The sequence below is a fragment of the Nelusetta ayraudi genome, unplaced genomic scaffold (assembly GCF_046127955.1).
Source record: "Nelusetta ayraudi isolate G7.1 ecotype Tasmania unplaced genomic scaffold, CSIRO-AGI_Nayr_v1 ptg000004l, whole genome shotgun sequence".
Taxonomy (NCBI): domain Eukaryota; kingdom Metazoa; phylum Chordata; class Actinopteri; order Tetraodontiformes; family Monacanthidae; genus Nelusetta; species Nelusetta ayraudi.
The window spans coordinates 17,147,501-17,171,091 of NW_027466054.1; the positions used below are offsets into that span (position 1 = coordinate 17,147,501).

Consider the following 23,591-nt stretch of genomic DNA (forward strand, 5'->3'; position numbering starts at 1 on the left):
CTGCCGTCTATTTGCGTTTGTGTGGGAATGAGTTGCCTTCTTCTTTGACTGGAGCTCTTCTCAACATCAACAACAACCAAAAAAATAAATAAATAAAAGAGCTCCAAAATAAACACAAGAGGTCCTCAGAGGGAGAACGCGAGAGCGCGACTCTTTTACAAAGGCAGGATATCAGCGCACCGCAGCCAGAGCCGGAAAAAGAAGCCTCGACCAGAAATTCACACAAGCTAACGGCTCCGTCAAGCAGCATCTCGTGCCACAGAAAACAATGTTGGTGTTAATCCCGCCTTGCTGATGGAAGCTCTTTCTTATATCAACTGTGAACGTCCATGAACCCCTGTCCTAAATATGGGCCACCTTCAACTGACTGCATATGAAAACATCAAAGCTTATTAACAGCCAAAAAATACTACAATTATTCATTTTAGTAAGTAGTCAAACTTAAAGATACATGTGGTTTTTTTTTTTAACTTCATTCCATTGTTCCACTGTACCTAAAACGGCTCCTAATACGATGTACATCTTCACATCTTCTTTTAGACATACGGCCTATCCATTTTTCACAGTCCCAAAAATCCATAAGGAAATAGGTCGCAGGTCATTCAGGTACAAAGCCCCATCCGATTGGAGCAATTTACTGTCCATTTTAGAGTCCATCACATCTTTTTTTTCCACCTTTACAGCAAATGTATTTTCCCATTTAAGAGCAGAATGTCCTTGATTTTTAGATCATTTCTTACTTTATTTCTTTCATTTGTTATTTTTCTTAAAACTAGTTGCCTTCTGTTGCTCCAGGTGTTTCATTGTGATGCATATTTGTAATGCAATGTCAGTGCATATGATTGCCGTGTGTGCATATGTGTACCATAAACTTATTATTTTGAGAGCCTGTGATGTGATGTTGCATGGGGGTGGGGGGGCCTTTGGAAGTTGGAGAGGCAGCGTGTTTTGTGTATCTTTGTAACGTATGTCTTTGTGTTACTTGTATGCGGGACCTCCTTGAAAACGAGATGCTGCATCTCGAGGGGCTGTCCGAAATAAACTGAAACTTCGTTTCGCGTCTCCAGCTGAACCAAAACTTTACCTTTTCCCTGAACCCTCCGCTCTTATTTGACTGGTGCTGCGAGTGAGTTGGGGTCTGACTTGTCTTCTTCGTGGTGCCGTAGCTCACTGAGAGGTTATTCAAATGAGGAGCCAGCCGAGGCACTTGTGGAGGGAGGGTGGCTGCACTTGACGCACAAAGTCACAGACGAACACAAGGACAGGTGGCGGCGGCAGCGGCGGCAGCAGCGGCAGCGGTGGCACACTCACGTGGAAGCAGCAGGAGGAGAAGAAGAAGAAGAAGAAGAAGAAGAAGAAGAAGAAGAAGAAGAAGAAGAAGGAAAAACGTGCAGCGCAGCAACGATTATGCACCAGATCTGCTTACACCATATTTCATCATTACGGTGGAGGGAGAAAAAAAAAAACACTCAACTATTGATCTGCCCCTCTGCTTCCTCTTTCTCTCTGCCTCTCCCTCGCACCCACTCGCACACGCTGGCGTTTATTCCTGCTTTTACTTCTCTCTTTTTTGTTTTTAAAACTTCTCTCTCGCACTCAGAAAAATTTGCAAGCATAACAAGACTCTTTTTTTTTTTTTTTTTTGTCGGAAATGGATCCCGGCGGTGAAGAAAAACATAAACACACAGGAGCAGCTTGGAAATTACCTCCGCAAAAACGCACAACAACATGCTCGCTGGAGTGTAGAGAGAGGTGGAGGGGTGGGTGGGTGTGGTGCGGTGCGGTGCGGCGGACACAATATTTAAAACACCTGCGCAATCTCCTGCAATCCGGCGGCAATAAATGCTGCCTCTGTGAGATTTCATCTCCAGCGCAATCCCAAAGTGCGCCGGCGATCCCAGAGTGGGATGGAGAGCACGGAAACAGGAGCGCGTCTGTTAATATCACTGTGCATTAGGACCATTAAGAAAATGAATAAGAATTGAACGTTAATGAATGTTAAACTCTGGCCAATAACGAGGCAGCTACGAGACAATTAAGTAGCTTTGCTGAAAATGTGTTTTCAGTTTAAAAGAGGCATTTCCTGATCATTTGTTTCAATATTGGATGTTTGTTTTCACAGAGACCAAAGAATATTTGGGGTTATGAACTGAAATAGGAGCAGATAGTGGTATATTTTACATTAGATTAGATGACAACAGACAAAAAGTGTTTTTTCTGACTTCCAGTTTCCAAATCAGTTGCCTGTTCTTTCATGAGACCGTAAACTTCCTGTAATTTTCTTTGATGAAAATGGTCAGCTGAGGACAACGATTTTCTCAAAATAGTTTGTTTGTGAACTACTGAAGTAGCACGTCATGGTTTGAGAGGCTGTTGCCTCAGTCGATTGCACTTTCAGCTCTTTGTGCATTTCCATGCCTCTTTTTATTAGACTAAACACTCCATGTCAGCTCTCTGTCCTCCCTCACACGCGACGAGATGCGGTTTCACACATCAACTTGACCACGGTGTCGCTCCGGAATGAAAACGAGCTCATGTGACCTTTCCACAATAACGCCACACAGATGCACTTTTCAGATGTTTTAAAGCAGAAAGGCTGCACACTTAGCGCGGGGGCTTCCTCCTGCAGAGAGACGCTTCAAACAATGATGAAAAAGGAATTAACTGACAAGTGCAAAATGCAACAATGACAGCCAACTGAGAGTAAAACCACTTCCCATTGCCACAGCCTCAGAGGTGCAGTGCGGAACCTACTCGCTTGCAATTTATAACCTTGGTTCTTGGACCCCCCGACACACACACACACACACACACACACACACACACACACACACACACACACACACAGAGCCAGGCCCCAGAGCAACTATCCCTGCATCTTATAGGTGTTCCATATCACCTGCTCTCTTCACACACACACACACCTACACACATCACTTTCACACACACACACACACATACGACAAGGCAAAGAAACTAGCTGTGCTAAGTAACAAGTGAAAACACCATCTGTCAAGCGAGAGCGCATTTGCTTCGCCACAGCATTTTCAGGGGAATGCCTTGAAGACAAAAAGGTCCTTGTTCTCAATCTCTGCAAATCCCATCTCTCATTCTTCCTCCCTCTTCCTTCATCCCCCTCCCAAACCCCCCCGTGCTCCGCGCGCTTTGCTGCCGCTCCGCCACCATCAGCAGAAGTTGCTCGCATAAGCATTGGTCAGCGTTCAATTACCGTGAACACCAGGGAAGGATGGGGAAAAGTACTTGACAGAGAAATGCTCTTCAAGCACTGATTAAATACTGATACCGTGTATAAAAAGTTTAGCCCCTTGGTTTGGTGGGTGCGTGTGTGTGTGTGTGTGTGTGTGTGTGTGCGTAAAAGAGAGGGAGAGAGGAGGAGAGACAGTGAAGGGCTATGGGGGGGTTCTTCTCCTCCAATACTGATACAACTGTTTCATCATTATGACCCTCTATTACAGTACTTGCCAACTTGCTTACTACATACTTTTGATACACTCCGCAGAGTGCTGACTCTCACTAAAGATGCTGATATGGAGTCATTAGGGGGTGAAGTTTTCTGTTTTTCTTGTGCCCACTGAGCCTTTCTATTAGCCCTCACTCTTTAGTGTTTAAATTGCAACACTCCATACACGCTTGCGACTAAGGCGGCAGCAGGTAATGGCCCATCTAGCAGAGATCAATTGGAGGATATTTGTAGAAGTTGCAAAGCATCCCATCTGTCTGAGGATGTCGGTGGGGATTTCACTGAATCGAAACTCAGAATTCGGCGATGCTTCTGGTATTAACACGTTATTGAACAATAAAACAATAGATATAATGTGATGTTTATACTTATTGGTGTTTTTTGAATGCCATAATTCTATTATATTATTTCTATTAGTTTTTTTGTTATTATCCCTGTTATGAAGCAGTACTGTTGGTAAAAGTACATGAATTTTAACAAAGCAAGGCAGCGCACTGATCCATGTATGTGAACAACTTTCTTTTTTTCTTTTTTTCTTTTTTAACAACAAAACTGTTTCTAACCTAGTAGAAAAAACAACAACAAAGGAAAACGACTGAAGCACCGTCATATTTAACCGAAATAAACTGGAAAAAAATGAACTCTACCATTTAATTCAATAGGGGACAATTTTAGCAGCGATGACACTTCGCATACGCACACTTGGCGCCCACACGTAGAGCTCTAATTATCCCACAAACACACGTCAATGGTCGTCAGAAGACCGGGGGAGGGGAGACATTGTATCTCATGTTGAGTTTTGCGTTTCAGCACCATCAGCACCATGGTTCTGCCCATTTCCGGTACCGCGATAGTTAGAACCGCGATATAAACCTCTCTCTCTCTCTCTCTCTCTCTCTCTCTCTCTCTCTCTCTCTCTCTCTCTCCAGACCTTTGTCCGCGCGCCGGTGCCATGTTGCCATGGCTCCCTCGTGCCTCTGCTCGCGCGGAACGTTGAGGAACAACAACGTTGTGATGAATCAGCATCTCCGCCGCGAGCCCTAAACCCGGTGCGCATAAAGCACCCACACGCCGGGAAATAGACGGAACCCCCCCCCCCCCCTTTTTTTTAACAAAACAAAAAAACAAAAATATATTTTTGGACGTTTTCTGGCGGCACAAAACACTCGACCCATATACCCTCCCCCTCCTCCTTCTTAGAAAACCTCTCACCTAATGTTATGTGACAGAATAGGAGCGTCATGACACAAAGCAAATGGCCAACACGCTCACTCACGGCTCCTCTATTCAACTACAACAGCGCCGGAATTCAACTCCTTAAGCTAGTTAGCCGCGTCTGCTGTCACTTAAAATCACCGAGCGCGGTGACAGCTCGGCTTGTTTTGTTCTATCGCTGTCGCCGTTGTTTGCTCTTTGGTTGTGCACCTTGCAACGTTTGTTTTGTGAGACAAGACAACAAGAGGGAGGAGGGGCGGGCGGGGGGAGATGGAACATAAAGGCTTCTCCCTCTTTAGGTCAGTGGAAAACTGTCCGAAAATGGAACTCTCTCAGTCAGTTGACCGTCTTACCTGGCGAGGAACCGGGACGAGTCAGCGGCGCCAGGAGCCACCGCGGTCGGGCGGTGACCGCCGCTCCGTGTTTGCTGCCGTCGCCGCTGCTTCAGCACCAGCACCAGGGGGACGGGGACAGTCAGTCAGTCAGTCAGTCAGTCAGACGGAGATTCAGTTCAAGGGTTTCCGGGGGTTTCCTCCGTCCCACTTCGGAGAACGCTCCCCCAACTGCCGCTCACCGTCTTTTCAAAAACATATGACTTAATAATAAGTAGCTATTCGGCGGAACGCGGCACAAGGGGGGAATCCCCACCGGCACGTCGCACAGAGTAGAACGAGCCCACCACCCCGCTATCGAGCTGCCCTCCCCGGGGGTGGCTGTCTGCTCTCTAATTCCGACACATGGCTCCTGGTAGCGGCTGACAGCCAGCCAGCAGGCAGGCAGTGCGGCGAACACCCCCCTTTGTCTGGCTGATTAAGGCAGTCGCTCGCTCGCTCGCTCGGTTGTAAAGTAGCGTAGCCGCTTCTCTCTCTCTCTCTCTCTCTCTCTCTCTCTCTCTCTCTCTCTCTCTCTCTCTCACACTCACTCACTCTCTCTCCCTCTACCTATCTCGCCGCGCGACCAAGCCCGCGCGCCGGGCCAGTGGGGGGAGAGCACGCGCGGGTCTGGACCGTGATGATGATTCAGCATTCCGCGGCTCGCGCCGCTGCCCTTTAAAAGTGACTCCGCCGCCCGCGAGGCCAACCGCCCAGAGAGTTCGGCCGGAACAGGACCGTCGCGATTTGGAGGTGCGAGCCGCGAGCGGCACGAACGCGTCCGCGTTGTACGGCGGTCGGCGGCGCACAGTAAGCACAACGAACGCGGTTAAAAAAATATATATATTAATAATAATTCAGCACTTTTGACGGAATCCCCCCAAAAAATAAATATTTTGAGAACACAGCTGACTCACCAGAAGTCCGAGCCCCCGGTGCCTTTCGCCCGCCGCACCGTCGATCCGAGGCGTGAGTTCGCCGATGGTCGGCCGAGCCGAGCCGGTGTGTGGAGGGGACAGCAGGAGAAATGTGTGTGTGTTGATGTGTGTGTGTGCTTTGTGTGTTATTTTTTCCGCTCACGCCTCTTCTTCGGCTGCTCTCTACATATATCCACTCCTTCCGTCCTCGCTTGTGTGTTTTTTTTAGTCTGTGATCGGAGGCGCCAGACGTCATTTGATGTTTGGATCACATGGTTTCATTCATGAAGGATCAACGCAACCCGCATTTAAAGATACACCAGACTCTTTACTACCGAGGGCTGTTGTAACAACGGCCGGCTCCTCCTCCTCCACACACACACACACACACACACACACACACACACACACACACACACACACACACACACATCTGAACTTGGAGGTAACATTTTTAAAGTGTGTCGAGTAATTGGCTCCAACAATAGCGCTGACTAAATTCGTCACTGAATAGCTATAGAGAGACAGAAAATAGCAACAAAGATAAATACATTATTATTATTATTATTATTATTATTATTATTATTATTATTATTATTATTATACATTTTCTTTATAAGAGCCTTTCTGAACACCAATGGACACTTCACTGGGTTAGACTAATGCAAAAAAACACAGAGAAAAGAGTGAGTAATAAGGAATTAAATGGAAAAAAAAACTAAAATAAAATGGAACAACACAGTTAGACAGACCAGCACATTTTAAACAGATGGGTTTTGAGTCTGAATTTGAATATAGGAAGAGGGCCATCCTATATATAGAGTAGAATAGAGTTCATAGAGTTGAAGAAATGCTATATTTTAGCATCACCTCCTTTTTAAATGACAAAGCCTAATAATCATCGTAAGACCATGCAAACGGACGCTGCAGATGAATATCTCAGAGTCACTTCTTCATTGGAACATGATAATGCAGAGTGTGACAATGTGCAATTTCCTGGCTACATTTCTGCAGAAAACTAAATGTTTCACTTTTTTTTATACCAAAGTCATAAAGGTTTTCCACAACATGATGCACACAAACGTATTTTATATCAGAACTGGAGTATATTGTTTTAGTCCTGAATGGCTGTAACCTTTATTCCTTTTTGCACACTGCAGATTGTAGAAACAAGCCACATATTAAACGTCCATAATCATATCGCGCAATATCCACCCTCAATAACAATACAATTAAAAAAGAGAGAACTATTAGAACTGATGCACGGGCCTTTATCAATACTTCATTTCCATTTATGAGGAACTAATGACTTTCAATATTATCCAAGAAGGCACTTAAACATTATTAGCAGTGTATTTCAAGATGCTGGCTCCACAGTTTATATATAAAAAAAATATAGCTGACATTTAACAAATTATATCTCCAGTCTGATGTTCATGAGTCTTTAAGGACTCAAAGTCAATAAGCCAAATAGTTAAGAGAAAATATAGCTTCAAAGAGCACTTTAATTCACTGCAGTATTTTTTTAGTTATCTTTTTTAATTCCGTCTTAAAGTTGTATCTCCCAGAATTTCATCATTTTCCAAAATACAAAAAAATTCATCAAGTGATTGAACAAATTTTCATGAAGGGTATTTAAAAATGCTATTTGTATGAATTAAAAACACACACACACACACACACACACACACACACACACACACACACACAAGAGGATGACATGACCTCTGATGAAAACAAACACAAAAGTCATCTTCAGGGTCAGTATTGCAGTACAACAAGTCATTAAATGTAGTGTTGATGGGTGGAATAAACAAATGGATAGTTCATGCATATAGTTAATATACTAACTAGTATCAGGAAACATTAATTATGTGCGAGCAGCATGGAAAGAAAACATTTGAGAATATTTATCTGTTTGTGTCCAGGCTCCCTTCTAATATCACTGATCTGCCCAAAACTCGGTATTTTCACACTTTTTTAGCAGGGCTGAAACTGCAATCCGCCCTTGGGAACTCAAAAAAAAAAAAAAGATAAAAGTCATGCGTCTATTCAGACCTCCACACGATGATCACATGTGAGTTCCCAGTATGCACCAGTTAGCATGAGAGGGAAGCCTGGCACTGCAGAATCACCGTGTGGTAACTGCAGGAGCTTCCTCTTTCTGCGACCGTTTCAACAAACAGCTGCGCTGAGCTGATACTGTATCAGCCCAGCGATCACACTGGTGCACTGGGTGGGGGGCGCGCACACACACACACACACACACACACACACACACACACACACACACACACATTATTGACTGAAGTGAAGTGGTGCAAACAGTGCAACGGAAGATGAAGGAAGTCTGAGCGTCCTGCGTTTCAGGGAGGTGGAGGAGGTTTGAGGGCAGTGATGGAGAAGAAGGACGAATCCCTTCCATCCTTTGCCTCATCTTGGTTGCTGGCACTCCTCCCGGCCTTGATACCATATCCAAAACAAGCACGTTACTTGCAAAAGGTCAGTGATTATGATGATTGAGTGGCGATGACAGGTAGCATCTGGCTGCACCTGTGGATGGAAATCCCACACTGGACCGCAACGCAGCAAGCACACACACACGCCCACACACATAGGTAGCACTCAACTTTTTACTCTGGATTATTGTGATGGGAACCAAACTGCCACCCTGGACCGTCTGTCCTGGTGTCAAGATGATTGACACTCATTGGCGCTCACCCTCTTCATGCTGCCTGCAGCCGAGGAGGCTCTCAAAGCCTCTGTCTCTGACCGATGAGGAGGTAACAGACGTTTGATAATGAGAGGCAAATGGAAGTCTCTCCAGGAAGGGCTAATCTTAACGGGCAGAGGCAGGAGGGGTACGGAGAGCAACCTGCTGAATAAAAGGAGGATTACCAGGACACTTGAGCGGCGCAAATAAACAGCCAGAGAGCCCCGAGAGCTTCCAGTTTAATCAAGCCACACTTGGTGTGTGTAGGTTTGAGGAAGGGGAAAAAAATAAACTAATCCCACAACAGCCATAATTGTTGAATTATAATGAGGACGAGGCAGCAAACTATCACTTTTCTTCCATGGCTTTTAACTGGCTATTGTGCACCTGTGCACTTCCTCAATGCGCTCACACGTGCCTATCTCATTGTAACACAAAGTGGCATCTGTTAATCCAACACGCAGCAGCTGGGAGTGCAGGAACAAAGAGGAACAAGAAGTCCGAATAGCACAGCACACCCTGCGAGCCGGGCATAATCACGCTGGTTCAGAACTCGCTCAGATTCCCAGTCTGCAGCACTTGGTGATGGAGAGAAATATTACTTTGAGAAAGTTCTTAATCCTTTATTGGCCATTGACTGAAATTCTTGGAAGGTTTAAAATGTTTGCCTCGGAGGGTTTTCACGAAATCCAAAAAGACAAAGAACAAAACAAGTGATGTTCTATAAACTCTTCTTGAATGTTCATACAGGAGTCATGAGGAACTTGTGAAAGTGTCACATGTGCAAAAATAAGTTCGGCAAATCAGAACTGAAAGTAAAATTAACTAAAATATCACATATTACCTTTTATGATCATGGTTCCTCACCCAATGAAGGGTGAAGATAGAATTTAGATTCAGCATAATGGAAAAAATGGCATATTTACTCTTTTCTAGTATTTGTTTCAGTTCTATTCAGCAGGTTGTTAGTGTGGTTCTTACATTACATGGTCGCTAATCTGTTATATCATAATCTTGCTCCGCAAACTCTGTATCTTTGTTCCCATCCCATCTGTTTCCTACTAACACTGCTCTTACGCCAGCTTGATCTCATGGTGCTGGGGTGAGAGCTGGGTCACCAGTTCATCGCAGAGCCACATCAACGAACACCAACCCTGAGGGACATGCAGGGAGAAGTGAACTTTCTTTTAATTAACTGACTCAAACTTATTTCATATTAAAGACAGTGGTGTAGTCCACGTGATACACAAGTATATGCTGTATAACCACTAGAAAAGGTCCCGAATTACAGTACAACCACAAAAAAAAAGATAGGTATCAGTTGACTGTCCAGTTTAAAATTTGGTTTAAAAGGATGTTTTCTGTTTCTGATCTGTTAGAGAATCAGCCATTGCTTTCGTGCAGCTTCAGAGAATGTATTTGTGTTTGCACCACTTTCAGCACTTGATTGTTGAAACTTTATTTTTTGTATAATTGTGTTCATTATTTATTAATTGTTTGTTTCTTTTCTTTCTATTTTAACAAATCTGTCTCGTCACTGCTGCTCGTCAGTTATATGAAATCCAGCTGTAAATGACTGCGTTGCTTCCAGTGCTGACAATACTAAATTTAGACAATACAGTCTAAATCGATGATCTCACTTATGTGGATGCATACTAAGCGCATTACTGACTAGACCACACCGCTGATTAAAGATGCTCTAAGTAATAACTTTTCAGAGCAAAGAACACAGAAAATACACAGAATGCAGTTCAGATGTAACCTGAAGTAAACAACGAGCTACACTCTTCTGTGTTTTTGACACTACGTGATGGGAAATAATGCAAATTATCACCCACTGCAGAAAATTCGAAAATCTTCCCCAACTGGAAGAACTAGCTGCGTGAAAATGGGTAGAACAGTGCCATCTGCAGGTCGACGTGCATCGTGGCGACTCAAGAGCTTTAAGACCAGCTCAATCAAAAGCTAAACCCGAATCCACAGAGCAGAAGAAATACAAGTGAGAATATAGAAAAGGCCTTGTAGGATCTGTGAGGAGTCACTGCAACCGATCAATGTTGAAGCAGACTTTTCAATCTGTTTGACGACGTACTGAGGAAACTGAAGCGTCCGTTTTGACTTATTTAATATTACCTTCCAGACAAGCGGAGCAGCATGACGGCAGCAAAGCAACTGGTAACATGTGACACAGGGTCCAATTATAGATAAGACAAAGACAGGGCAGGCTGAATATTGACGGAATGACATCGGTGAAACACCTAACATACGAATGGATTCTTAAGATTAAGGCAGCACCATCATCATGTTTCACAATAAGTCCATAACGAGAGAAACAAAAAAAAATTATGAATGAATAAAATGTAATAAAAGCAGCAGAAACAGAAAGTTGCCCCAAGGTGCAAGGGGAACAAATTAAAGTGTAATGCTGACAGATGTTTTAAAGCTTTAAATATTTACTTGTTTATTGTTTTGTTTTTGTTTTTTAAAAAAAAGGCACAAACTTCTTAATGTGCTAAAAAACAAAAAAACAAAACAAAAGTCGGACACGGCAAGAAAAGCCGTGCTCACATGTAAGAAAAATTAGGTCATGTTTTGTTCCATCCATTGTCACGTCATCGTTAACATAATACTGTCTCGGTCGCACAAACAAAAAGAACAGTACGTTAAGATTTACCTTCATTGGGTGTTTTTTTGTTTGTTTTTTTTCAATGGACTTTAAAAGGTGGACGCTAAAAGCTCGATAGCATCCGAGCAGCCATCTGGTGTCCATCAGGAACCCATGATGCACCAGCAGTGACACACACACACACACACGCACACACACACACACACACACACACACACACACACACACACACACACACACACACACACACACACACACACACACACACACACACACACACACACACACACACACTAATCCGGCATGAGACACCGCCGGCTCCGTAATCTGCGTAATCTGGCATTTATATTAATTTGGCTGTGATTTCAGTCCAACCACGAGTCCTTTCCGTTTAAAAAAACAAAAAAAACAACAAAAAACGCAGTTTGTGCTGAGCAGCTGTCGACGGCGAGAGCACGTCTGCTGCGCCAGCGAGCGAGCCTGTGGCCGTCAGTTGTCAGTTGTTCTTGCTTCTCGGGGTTCGGGCGTTGAAGAGGTTGATGCCTGGCCGGCCGTTGCCGTTGGCCACGTCGCTGACGCTCACTCCGGGCTGCTGCAGCACCTTGTCCAGGGTCGTCTTCTTGATGGCGGCCGGAGAGATGCGCTCCTGGTCTGCGAGGTACTGCAGCTCCCTGTCAGACAAAGAGGGGGGATCCTTGAGTTAGAGCAGGCGTTGGCAAACTACGGCCCATTAAGCTTTTTATTCCGGCCCACCGAACTTGAAGAAATGATATTAATAGTAAGTAAGTCATAAAATAGCTGCATTTCATCCACTTTTTCAGCGTTTGAAGAGTCATTTAATTAAACTGCGGGGCTTCAAAGGCACATATTTTGTTGCCACTTTGCCGTTGTTCATTTTCAATTGATATCAAAGCACTACTCCGACTCCTCCGTCACATTTTAGGACCGATTATGGTCCACCAGTCAAAAACTTTGCCCACCCCTTAGTTATAACATCAGTGCAACTGTACAGTGTGTGTGATAAACTGAAAATATTTAACATGTTTAATATGAGGGGGCGAAAAAAAGTTGAACATTTTAAAGAGAGAAGGCAGAGAGGGCATTAAATATTCATGTCTGTTTTGCATTTATGCAATACTTGAAATATTAATTTCCCTTACGTGGCGGCTTGTCTTGGTTTTAGTTGTAAACGAAATAAAGTAACTTCTTTTTTTTTCTCAAAGCCTGGGGAGAACTGGTCCCCATATTTTACATTATCAACATGTTAATTTAAAATATATTAAAACTGTAATGTCTGACTTTTTTTCCCCTCCTAAAATCTAAAAACAAATGCTTTAAAGCTGCGGCTGTTTCAAGTCTAAACAGTGCTGCTACCTTAAAATGCAAGAAATTAAATAACGAAGAAGAGGTTTCAGTGCCCCTTGTAACATCACAAAGATGTGATTTATGAGAAATTAGCATGCACTTTAAAAAAAAATAAGGCCGGCGAGTACGAGACAGACATTTCCTCTTTTTCCAGGAGTTCACAGACACGGTATTGATTGAATTTTGCCTTGTATGGCGTCTGCCTTCTCTGTGACCTTTCCTAAAGGCATAAAACAGACCTAAAAATATCTGGAGCATTGATATGAGACTAAAAATGGTTCAGGGGAGAAGTGCAACTCCAAGGAAAAGGTTTACAGGAGAGTTTCTGATGTGACTGATGATTTCTTACCGCGTCCGGATGCACGAAGCCTCCACCGCATTAATGAGGAGACTTCGGAAGCCGCCGCTCTCCAGGACGTGCAGGGCGTGGATGGTGGCGCCCCCTGGTGAGCACACGTTGTCCTTGAGCTGGCCGGGGTGCTGCTCCGAGTCCAGCAACATCTTGGCGGCTCCCTGAGGAGGAACAGCAAACAGAGCAACGGGCTTAAGACAAAACGAGGAGATCAGGGAGGGAAACTCATTTTAATCCTGCGCAGTCATGAGATGCTGAGGCAGCATCACAGCTCTAAACAGCAAAGATGCCTCAGTCATCATTATTGCAATATTGGTGCAAAGCACGCACAGCATTTTGGCTCATGCAGGTTATTAAATCCAGTGACAGACAGAAAAAAAAAGTCTTTGAAAACTTGTCGAAGCATCTTGTTGGCTTGATTGTGCAACTACAGTTCAATGAAATCGGTAAGGAAACAGGAGAAGAGGAGTTTTTACTGAGTGCATCAAAATATTATATCAAGAGTTCTGTGAAAACATTAAAAAAAAAAACCCATTATGCTGATGATCAAAATGCAAAAAGAAGGTGAGTAAAGGACGTAGCCTGAGGCCACTGCAGCAACTGCAAAGTGACTCGGATTGCAATCGGAAACGTGTCTCTTTTACAAATGAAGTGAAGCCCGTAATCTTTTCCCCTCAATCACCAAAATAAACCTTGAAGAAAACTTCCACGAAAAAAAGCAGACAGGGCCTTTGGGTTTTAGTATTGGGTCTGATGCGCAAGTGTTTTCTGTAGGGATGCACCGATCCGATACAGGGATCGGTATCGGATCCGATATTGAATAAAATTCTAGATCGGGTATCGGTGACAATGAGCCGATCCAATGGCCCGATCCATAGGAGCAGTTCAGTTCTGTGTATTTCTATGCTGTGCGATGCGAGTGACGTCTGCGACAGCGCAGTGGCCGTGTGGTTGACGCAGTTGACACGGTTTTCAAAGTGGAGCGAGCGAAAGGATCCGCCGTCTGGAACTACTTTACATTACCTCCGCCATCAAACTCCACGGCTACGTGCAATATCTGCACCGTTAATGTTCCGATACGCATACTGGAGGACATCAAATATGTCAAAGCGTTTAGCTTTACAACAGATATCTGGAGCTCCGACGTTTCCCCCGTGTCACTTTTGAGTTTAACGGCACGCTGGCTGGATGAGAGTTTCCTTCCACGCAGTGCAATGTTAAATGCAGCGAACTTTCGTGGGTCACACACGAGCGAGGCAATTGCCGCTAGCCTGAAGGCTATGTCTGACAAGTGGCAACCTCCGTTGAGCAAAGTCCATGTGATTCTGAGGGACAATGCCAGCAACATGAGAAAGGCGATGGACAACATGGGAGTGCGTAGTGTGGGCTGCGTCGCACATACAATGCATCTGGTAGTCAACGAGGGACTTCTCCCACAGCGCGCAGTGAGTGATGCCGTTTGCATGTGGGAGAAAAAACAAGTCTGATTTTTTTTTTGTTTTTTTTTTAAACCAAGCTATTATGTTATTCAGCTGGTTTTATAATGGGTGTTAAAGTTCTGGTTGCACAATTGCACTACACTATAGCTGATTGCTGTTTACATTCAAGCTGTGTTGTACTCCTAATTGCACTGACTGAACAGGGAGATATTTATTATATATTTTTTTTCATGTTTGACTTTGACAAAACTAGTGAAGCTATTTGTTTATTTTTGAATTACTGTACTGGTACACAGTATTAAATAAGTTTTTCGGTAAATCTGGATCATTTTATTTGTTTTTAGAAAATGAGGAAAGTCTGACATTGCCTTGCACAAATTATTTTTTTTTTCTTCTAAACAACAAGACATAATTTGTTAGGTGATTCAATGCTGTTTTTCTGTATCCGTATCGGCCGATACTAAACTTCAGATATCGGTATCGGTATCGGAAGTGAAAAAAGTGGATCGGTGCATCTCTAGTTTTCTGTCTACACGTGCAGTGGGGTTGTGGACGATGCAGACAGAGAATTCAAAAAGCCATAAACACCACACAGGCAGCGATGAGAAGCCGACTCACCAGCAGCGCCTGAGCTCCCAGTCGGACGGCCAGTCTCCGAGGCAGCCCCATCTTCACCCCTCCGTCTGCCAGAGCGTCCAGGGCCGTGAACGCCTGTAGGGGACACGAGCACGTGGTGCCTTTCATAAACACCAGCCAGACAGTCTGACAAGTCTCTCGCAAGCTTCTTAAAACAAATGTTTGCAGTGACAAGAGGGAGGCATTCATTAATTAGTGAAAACCTTAGAAAACAAGACGACACACGCCGGTGCAAAACTCAGAGCAGAGCTTGAATTACTGTACTGGTACACAGTATTAAATACGTTTTTCAGTAAATCTGGATCATTTTATTTGTTTTTAGAAAATGAGGAAAGTCTGACATTGCCTTGCACAAAATTTTTTTTTTTTCTAAACAACAAGACATAATTTGTTCGGTGATTCAATGCTGTTTTTCTGTATCTGTATCGGATCGGTATCGGCCAATACTAAACTTCAGATATCGGTATCGGTAGTGAAAAAAGTGGATCAGTGCATCTCTAGCAGGCGGGGCGGCACTCTTGTCTTAGGTTTCTAGATATTAGAATTTAAGGACCGGCATCTGTTGCTCGAGTGGACTTCTGTCCATCTACGCCAGTGGTTCTCCACCGGTGGAGTCTCAGAACTCACATTTGTTTTCCTTATAATGAAGTTGCGACTTCATTCCACAAAAATAAAAATGCTAGCACACATTCTATCGTGCCTAGTAAATAAATTATTGAAATTATTCAATTGTGTGTCCTGCAAAATATACACATTTTCTCTATAAATATACAGTATATATTTTAAAATCCCCCTTTTCATTAAAAAAAAAAAAAAAAAAAGGGAAACTGCCCACGAAGCCACGACCCAACCAAAACATCTCCGCGACCTACTTTTGGGCTGCCACCCACCAGTTGAGAAACGTTGATCTACATTACTTGAGAACAGCTGTGTTGTCAATAGTTGAAATGAAGGAATGCAAATTATCGGTTCATTCATTGATTAGTTGATTAATCGAGAATCAATTAATTGTTAACATCCTTGGTTGAAGTGTTATTTTGGGTGAAATATCCCTTTTTTTCCGATGGTTACTTACGTATGCCGGCCCGCTGCCACTCAGCCCAGTGACGGCGTCGATGAGGTCCTCCTCCACCTCGGTGCAGAAACCCACGCTGGCCATCAGCTGCTCCAGCAGCTTTCCATCCTCAACCTGGAGGAGAAGGAACAAGTGAGTGCGAGGGATGCAGGAGATCAGGGACTTCAGCTCCAAACCTGACCAACTCATGAAATAGGACAAACTTCGAGATCAATCGTCTTCATTATGTCTTCAATTCTTAATGGATTCATATTTTTTATTTTAATCAGACATACGTTTCTAGAAAGTGCAAAAAAAGTTTTAAAAAGAAAAACAGCTCTTTAGATTTCACCTGTTGGTTCATGGTGCGATAGAATTTCTGAGGTATCCTGACCTGAGATCAGTGTCACCCCGTGTTCACACAGCAAGAAGAGAAGTTGCTTTGGTTTAGCAAGGCACTTTTACCTCTGCGTGAGTGCCAGTGGCATAGACCGTGGCGCCCTCCTTCACCACGACAGGAGTATTGGTCATACATCTCATGACTTTGGGGGCTGACCGGTGCTGGAGCAGCTTCTGTAAAACATACATGCACGGGGAAAAAAAAGTTGGAGAGCAGCAAGGTCATACATGGTGCATGAGGAAATTGCAGCAGCATCCTCTATAAAGTGCATGCTCATTTAAAACATAAACGTGGCGGTTATTAAAAAGAGAAGTTGATGGTGAAGAACAACAAAACTTGACACAACTTCACTGGATTAGTGAGAAAGAGCGTCGACTGACCTTCTCTATGGAGCTGATGGTGACCCCGGCCGCACAGGACACGATGAGGTGGCGATCCTCGATGTTGGGCCCAATCTCGTCCAGGACGAAGGGGATGATGTGAGGCTTCACGGCCAGAAAGAGCACGTCGCTCTTGCTGACGGTCTCCTTGTTGCTGGTCGTCATGCTCACCCCCATTTTCTGCAGTGAGCACACCGGGAGAGGAAGAGAGGTGACGACTCGCAGGAGGGTTATCAGACCTTCTCACACGTGCGTGCACGCTCCAGGCCGAGCTCCAATTCTTATATGCGCATGGCACACGAGTCACGACAAAGGCAGAGCTTCTCACCCTCAGGCCCATCACAGTGGGGAGGTCTGTGTCGGGGGAGCTGGCTGTAATCTTCTGTGCGGCGATCACACCTTGTGGGGGGAAGGAAGACAGGAAGGAGGTGTGGATGAAAGGATAAAGTGTTAAGACGAGGCCACGCTGCAGCATGCTTCCAGAAGAGGGAGGGGGGGGGGGGGTAAAGTTAACAGGAAAGCTGGTGGCAAAAAAAGAAGAGAAGAGGAGAGGAGAGCAGCGCGGCCAAAAATAGCCGGACGTGTTACAGAAGAGACACGGTGCCACACGAGGCGCTTGTCTAAGGCTGAATCTGGCGACCTTGGCGCTGACATCAGCGCCACCGGATTCACCTTGGGTCAAAAGAACCAACCAACCAACCCACCAGTGGTGCTCACCTGCAGCTGTGAAGCCTTTCACCAGTGCATGAGCCAGCTGGCCGGCTCCGATGAATCCGACACTCATCCTGTGTGATGATGTGGCTTCTCTGCCCTGTGAGAGGAGAAAAAAAGGAGAAGAAACCCAGTCACACACAGTGGGAGTGGACCGCCAACCTCCTCCACCATGCAAACAGAACAAACTTGATCATCAACTGCTTCGAGGTGGCAGCGTCCCTGTAATCACAGGGCATTGTTTGCTCGAGTTTAAAAACAGATGTAGGCAAAGCAAACGACAGGCGTTGAGATGAATGAAATGAAGGATTCGTGACTTAAGAGGAAAATAAAACACTTTTGGCAATTGTGGATTGATCATGTTTACAACGCGTTAAATTAATTCACATTATTCAATCCAAGTACTGCACTTTTTCTGCACGATGGCCATGATCACGCAACCGTTTTTCCCCTGAACAAAGCAGCGATATACTCGTTCAGGGCTGGCACGAACGTCCATTTGTACAGTTTAATCTGGGATTTTCTAAAATAGTCATCCTCGGCGACCACCTGCACCTCGGCTAGCAGCACTGCTAGCTAGTTGCGTAAACCGCGGCATAAATGAAGAAACGCCACGAACACATATCGGAAGAGGGACCATATTCACCTTGCTTTACTTTTCACCGGGGTTCCTGGCTTCGCTGGATGTGAGGCGCCGTCGTCACCGTTATCTGCCGGCGGCACTAAAGCAGCGAAAATGCTTGTAATTTTCGTGTCAACGTGGCTTCCCTCCTGTCTCCCCTGGCTGCGTCGACCCGCTTCATTGCCGAGACGACGGACGGCAACAGGAACCAATCAGAAAGACGGATTTGAGAAAGTCAACCAATGGAAGCAAAGTTAACGGTGAAGGGGCGGGGCTTGACGGCCCGTTGTATCGGTCGGTCCAGCTGACCGCAGTTAATGCATAGACGGGGGGGGAAAAAATGTAGGTCAGGAGGAAGGACTCCGAGTCTGGAAGTAGGTTATCTTTACATTGGATAAATAATGGACAAACTCGAAAAACACTTACCAGGGTTTAATCTCATTCTTTATTTGTTTCATTTTCCATCAAGTTTGTTTTATTTTCAAGGAAGCAACTCCATATCCACAGCTCCCCCATGACTCTGATCACCGTGGAAATATTGCATTTCTTCAACAGTGGTAGAATTACTTTTGGGATATGCCATTTCTTTGGGAATGTTTTAGGTTTAACTTATTAGCTTACTTATTTTTTGATTGGTAACGATGTCAAAACTAGAGATGCACCGATCCACTTTTTTCACTTCCGATACCGATATCTGAAGTTTAGTATCGGCCGATACCAATCCGATACAGATACAGAAAAACAGCATTGAATCACCTAACAAATTATGTCTTGTTGTTTAGAAAAAAAAAAAAAAAAAATTGTGCAAGGCAATGTCAGACTTTCCTCATTTTCTAAAAACAAATAAAATGATCCAGATTTACCGAAAAACTTATTTAATACTGTGTACCAGTACAGTAATTAAAAAATAAACAAATAGCTTCACTAGTTTTGTCAAAGTCAAACATGAAAAAAAAAACATAATAAATATCTCCCTGTTCAGTCAGTGCAATTAGGAGTACAACACAGCTTGAATGTAAACAGCAATCAGCTATAGTGTAGTGCAATTGTGCAACCAGAACTTTAACACCCATTATAAAACCAGCTGAATAACATAATAGCTTCAATAGCTTGGTTTAAAAAAAAAACAAAAAAAAAATCAGACTTGTTTTTTCTCCCACATGCAAACGGCATCACTCACTGCGCGCTGTGGGAGAAGTCCCTCGTTGACTACCAGATGCATTGTATGTGCGACGCAGCCCACACTACGCACTCCCATGTTGTCCATCGCCTTTCTCATGTTGCTGGCATTGTCCCTCAGAATCACATGGACTTTGCTCAACGGAGGTTGCCACTTGTCAGACATAGCCTTCAGGCTAGCGGCAATTGCCTCGCTCGTGTGTGACCCACGAAAGTTCGCTGCATTTAACATTGCACTGCGTGGAAGGAAACTCTCATCCAGCCAGCGTGCCGTTAAACTCAAAAGTGACACGGGGGAAACGTCGGAGCTCCAGATATCTGTTGTAAAGCTAAACGCTTTGACATATTTGATGTCCTCCAGTATGCGTATCGGAACATTAACGGTGCAGATATTGCACGTAGCCGTGGAGTTTGATGGCGGAGGTAATGTAAAGTAGTTCCAGACGGCGGATCCTTTCGCTCGCTCCACTTTGAAAACCGTGTCAACTGCGTCAACCACACGGCCGCTGCGCTGTCGCAGACGTCACTCGCATCGCACAGCATAGAAATACACAGAACTGAACTGCTCCTATGGATCGGGCCATTGGATCGGCTCATTGTCACCGATACCCGATCTAGAATTTTATTCAATATCGGATCCGATACCGATCCCTGTATCGGATCGGTGCATCCCTAGTCAAAACCTTTGGTTTTTCAACCAATGTGTAGAATCTTTTAACTATCTTTCTACAATGCATAGCAGCACACATGACCGTTATCTTATCTCAGAACTACTTGTGTTTGTCACAGCAGGGACTTTCACGCGGTCTCACCCGATAGAGTGTGATCCTCACCTTGGTTTGAAGTGACCGCTTCGGGAAAATTTTATTGAAGAATAGAATTGGCTTGAAACGTAAAGGTATTTTGCAAACTCTTCCAACCTGGTTTCGTTGGAGCCTTTTAACCGGCTGATCTGAAACTGAGGTTAGAAGGACACATGAGGACCGAGCCTCAGAAGTATCAAACGTGTTCGTCGGGTGGCCTCGAAAGGATTTCAACCCGCAACCCACAACCAGATCCTTTTGAACTACAATATAAGGTTTTAACTTTGACTCTAAAGAGTTTCAACCCTTATGCGACAAGTCTCCATACCCACTGCATGAGTGAGCAGCTCCGTATGTAATTGCAAAATATTTGGGGTATACACATATAGGTGTGTTTGTGTGTGCGCCTGTCTGTGTATGCAATATATATGTGTATAATATGTATGTATACTTTTTTATATATGTATGTCAATTTTTGTAGACAGCATAGCAAGGTGAGCATGAATCGTTAACACCCCTCTGGAGTTTCCGAAAGTGGCTTCCCACATTTGAATGATTGTATTTGCATCAAGGATTGTTATTCCAACTGGAGACCAAGACAAAGAGATGGTGCCCCGGAATGATAAAGGCAAAATGTTTGCCCTCCTTTTCGACTGACCGGGACACCTGAGGACGCCCTGACTCGAATAAAGTGAATTTGAAAGAAACTTTGTTATTCCAAGAGGAGACTGTCGACCGATGTTTGGTGCTCTCCCGTGATTTGATGGAAATGGAAGGAGTGCCGAACAGGATGGCGTGTTCTCTAATGAGCCGTGGCATTTGAATACAGTTGGGCTGCCTTTCCCCTCGCCACTTCCACATTGCATATATGTTCTCAAAATTAGCCACGGCCCCGGTCTTCAGCTGTCATTTCAATGCTAAAATCTCCCGCCCCTCCCTTTGCATATTTTAATAAGTCATGCTCTCGTTTCTCCCTGCCTCCTCAGCCTCATGTTTACCATGCCATGCCATTGTCATGCCACGGCTGGCTAAATTGATACTTAATAAGGAGGCCTGCTCGTCTTCCTCGGGGAAATCCAACTCAGTATTCCTGTCTCAGCGTGCTTGCGTTGCGCACACCTGCACCAAACGATACTACGGCCAATACTGAGCCCAATTTGCCTCCTTGCATGTTGGTCCAGTCTCAAGACAACATGTGCTAATGTGCATAATGCTTGAAAGTTTCTGCTGCTGAGAAGTAACCCTGACAACACAGTAAATATGCCACTGTTATCTTGGAAAAACTTCCAGATGAGATCATTTTATTTAGGTATTTGCAGAATGTCTCGCCCTAAATTACTATTTGAACCTCTTGAGCGGCCTTGCTGTCCCGGAAAATAAATAGGAAATAACAGCAGTTCACCCCACGAGTGCTGCCGACGTTTGGGAGTAATTACTTACAAAACTGTTCCCAACTTTATCTCAAAGAAGCCGGAAATTTTATTGAGGTATCCGTGCGACTCCCTCTCTCTCTCTCTCTCTTTCAATCTCTCTCTCACACACACACACACACACACACACACACACACGTGCACAGCACACAGACTTAATTTACCACCGCCTGCCTCGGAATTATCTACCACTCAGACTCTGCATGTGTGCTGAAGCGTGACAACTCTCATTCTATCCTTTTTCTTCTTCTTCTTCTTCTTTTTTTTTTTTTAACAAGAACCCCAAGAGATTTATTAAAAGTACCACAGCACTCCAATCCATCTTTTTCTTCACCACTGGAAAAAAAATAAAAAAAAATAAATAACGAATGGAGGTGAAACACTCACAACAATTTGTTGCTTGCGGTGATTAAGGCCCAGAGCTGTGAATGCACAGCACTGCGCGCGCGCTTGTGTGTGTGTGTGTGTGTGTGTGTGCTTGCGCGGCGCGGTAACAAGCACGCAACGGTGTAACAGGAGAGCAGAGCTGAGCAAATGCAGGAGACAGAGAGGGGGAGATCAGAGCGGCGTTGCCAAGCGGGGTGGGAGCTTGTGCATATTTAATATCACATGCAGACCTAAAATCGTCCCAGGTGTGTTTATTTCATCCCCGCTCCAGTGTGAGATGAGAGTGAGTGACAAGGGTGCGTCCGAGACAAGAGTGAATACAAATGAGCGGAGGAGAAGTAGCAGGCGGGAGAACTGATGGGTTTAACGCCAGATATTGTTTAATGTTGCGGAAAAGAGACTGCAACAACAACAAAAAAAAATATACTGTCTTTTCCCCCGGATTGTGTCGACGTCTTGCACACAAATGAGAGTGAAAATCCCCCAAGAATGTGGAGGATGTCACTTTAGTGTCCTCAGTTTACAAATCATCAAGAAAAGCAGTAAAGAGTTTCAAGTAAAAACTGCTGCCAAAACAGTAAACTTAGATTTAATAGTTTGTCCTCCACTTTACTCACTCACTGCATTGGAGACTAATAAATAACTATTAGAATTTTTTTCTGTATATTTTTTTTTGCACTGACACGAAACTGATACACCTGTCATGAATAAATAATGCTTTGGCGTTAAAAATTGAAATAACAAAACATACCAATAAACTTGTGGAAAATAGAAATCTTGGAGAAAAAACACCCATCAACTAATCCTAGAAGTGCTACACTTTTTTTTTGTCAGAGGGTTTGAAAGTGCGTTGCTGTCAATCTGCAAATCCAGGTACCAGATAATCTGGAAACATGACAGAGCAAGTCGCATGACAGTCGCAGTAAATTTTCAACACAGAATTGATAAAGCAGCTGAGGGAACTGTGGCCTGGCCTCTCTCTGCTAAAAGGAAAAACACAATGAACCATTTTAACGCTCAGGAAGATAAGATGAGAGAGGCCGACATCAGCATCGTGGGCCGTCACAAATCTGTGAAATAAATATCAGGCTGGCTGCAGACCCTCGTCCCTCCACGTCCCCCCGGCCTGCACAGTCATGATGGACACCTGTCGCAGCTCATCTCTGTCAGGGGACCTCAGCCACCACAGGCTGCGTGAGTGTGCGTCACTGTGCGTCCACATGAGTGTGTGTGTGTGTGCGTGTTTAAACAAGGCTATGTTTAAGACTGAGGCCCAGAGGGAGCGAGGAGTCAAATAGGAGCTGGATGTGGAACAGCTGCTAAATGGAGCCGTGCAGAGATCAGGGAGTACACGGCTGAGCTGAGTGAGGGACAATGTCATCTGTCACTCTCACTGGCCACTTTCTGAGGAGTGACACTCTTTCCTTTCTTTCTTTATTTTTTTTGTTATTTGTTAATAATGAAACAAAAGTCTAGATATAAGTGAAAAGTGTGTAAAGAGCCTCACACA

At 44.4% G+C, this 23,591-nt stretch overlaps 2 protein-coding genes and 1 long non-coding RNA gene across 4 annotated transcripts in view; 1 reads left to right on the top strand and 2 right to left on the bottom strand.

The window, feature by feature from the left end:
* Positions 1–6,306, bottom strand: part of mafgb (v-maf avian musculoaponeurotic fibrosarcoma oncogene homolog Gb) — a 17,028-nt gene extending 10,722 nt beyond the window's left edge. The window contains exon 1 of one of the 2 annotated variants that reach the window (XM_076039588.1): positions 5,985–6,306. The gene's annotated coding sequence lies outside the window, so the exon portion shown is untranslated. Of the gene's footprint in view, positions 1–5,049; positions 5,939–5,984 lie in introns of those variants that run through there. The other variant, XM_076039597.1, reaches the window with a different exon arrangement.
* Positions 6,307–8,277: 1,971 nt separating this feature from the next.
* LOC142897390 (uncharacterized) lies at positions 8,278–11,235 on the top strand. The gene is made up of 2 exons (XR_012928450.1): positions 8,278–8,486; positions 9,780–11,235. It is a non-coding gene; the product is annotated as an uncharacterized LOC142897390 (long non-coding RNA).
* A 498-nt stretch (positions 11,236–11,733) lies between these two features.
* On the bottom strand, positions 11,734–18,469 carry pycr1b (pyrroline-5-carboxylate reductase 1b). Its single transcript, XM_076039541.1, has 9 exons — positions 18,307–18,469; positions 17,667–17,760; positions 17,278–17,348; positions 16,950–17,129; positions 16,635–16,742; positions 16,191–16,304; positions 15,098–15,190; positions 13,038–13,201; positions 11,734–11,994 (listed from the first exon to the last, which is right to left on the bottom strand). Exons 2-9 carry the CDS (start codon positions 17,731–17,733, stop codon positions 11,820–11,822), a joined length of 972 nt encoding a protein of 323 aa, XP_075895656.1. The 5' UTR covers positions 17,734–17,760; positions 18,307–18,469; the 3' UTR covers positions 11,734–11,819.
* Positions 18,470–23,591: the final 5,122 nt, after the last annotated feature.

Coding starts and splice junctions, on each gene's coding strand:
- pycr1b (XM_076039541.1), bottom strand. CDS start 17,733: ATGAGTGTCGGATTCATCGGAGCCGGCCAGCTGGCTCATGCACTGGTG. Junction 17,349..17,666: donor GAAAGGCTTCACAGCTGCAG/GTGAGCACCACT, acceptor TCCCCCCACAAG/GTGTGATCGCCGCACAGAAG. Junction 13,202..15,097: donor TGGGAGCTCAGGCGCTGCTG/GTGAGTCGGCTT, acceptor GTTCCTCCTCAG/GGAGCCGCCAAGATGTTGCT.